At 49.1% G+C, this 1,031-nt stretch overlaps 1 protein-coding gene across 1 annotated transcript in view; it reads left to right on the top strand.

The window, feature by feature from the left end:
- The window catches only part of TYK2 (tyrosine kinase 2), a gene marked incomplete at both ends in the record, with an annotated part of 5,919 nt that extends 4,893 nt beyond the window's left edge, over positions 1 to 1,026 (top strand). Inside the window, 3 exons of the mRNA XM_015616796.2 lie at positions 1 to 110; positions 350 to 542; positions 716 to 1,026. The exon at positions 1 to 110 is cut by the window's left edge and continues 2 nt beyond it. Coding sequence (XP_015472282.2) covers positions 1 to 110; positions 350 to 542; positions 716 to 1,026 — 614 coding nt within the window. The remainder of the gene's footprint in view (positions 111 to 349; positions 543 to 715) is intronic.
- Positions 1,027 to 1,031: the final 5 nt, after the last annotated feature.

The raw sequence follows: 1,031 nt of genomic DNA, 5'->3' as shown, positions 1-1,031 counted from the left end.
GCTCCCTCACAGACCTGGTGGACGTCTCGTCGGTGAATCCCGATTTCCCGGTGTCGGATCCCACCGTCTTCCAGAAGCGGTACCTGAAGAAAATCCGGGAGTTGGGAGAGGTCAGTGGCGTCCTGAGTTCTGGAATTCTGAGCCTGAGAATCCTCCTTTCCCTGGCTGGACCCTAAATTCCACCTTTTATTCCTTATTTTCGCATTTCAACCTATTTTCCCTGCTAATTTTCCCCCTCCAGTTCTGAAATCCCTTCCCTCTGGATTCTCCCAGCACAGGGAAAGCCCAAAATCTTTATTTTTATTTTTCCCCCCACACCCAAATCCCGAAAATTTCTTGTTTTTTCCAGGGTCATTTTGGGAAGGTGAGCCTGTGCTGCTACGACCCCACCAACGACGGCACTGGGGAAATGGTGGCGGTGAAATCCCTAAAATCTGGGAGCAGCCCCCAACTCCAGAGCTCCTGGAAAAAGGAAATCCAAATCCTGAAGAATTTATACCACGAAAACATCGTCAAGTACAAGGGGTGCTGCAGCGAGCAGGGTGAGGGAGAAATCCGGATTTTTCCAGTGGATTCAACCACGGAGAGATTAAAAAAAAAACCCCCCAAAAATTGGCATTTTCCGATTTTTTTTGGGGGCAAGGAATGGTTATTTTGGCAGGAATTTGGGGGTTTTTCGGGGTGGGATTCCAATATTTCAGTGTTTCTGTTGCAGGGGATAAGGTGGTGCAGCTGATCATGGAATACGTCCCGCTCGGAAGCCTCCGGGAATTCCTGCCCAAACACCCCCTGAGCCTCTCCCACCTCCTGCTTTTTGCCCAGCAGATCTGTGAGGTGAGCCCAGATCCCAAAAAAATGGGATTATTCCCAAAAAAAACGGGGGGAACAAGTCAAAAATGGGGGTTACAGCCCCAAAATGGGGCTGAGTTCCCCAAAAAAATGGGGTTGGAGCTTTTGGAAATGGGGTTGGATGCCCAAAAAATGGGGCTGAATTCCCAAAAAATGAGTCTGAAATCCCAAAAATGGGGCTG

The sequence above is a fragment of the Parus major genome, unplaced genomic scaffold, assembly GCF_001522545.3.
Source record: "Parus major isolate Abel unplaced genomic scaffold, Parus_major1.1 Scaffold782, whole genome shotgun sequence".
Taxonomy (NCBI): Eukaryota; Metazoa; Chordata; class Aves; order Passeriformes; family Paridae; genus Parus; species Parus major.
The sequence above is the reverse complement of the archived record's forward strand: the minus strand, read 5'-3'. Positions and strand labels throughout refer to the sequence as shown.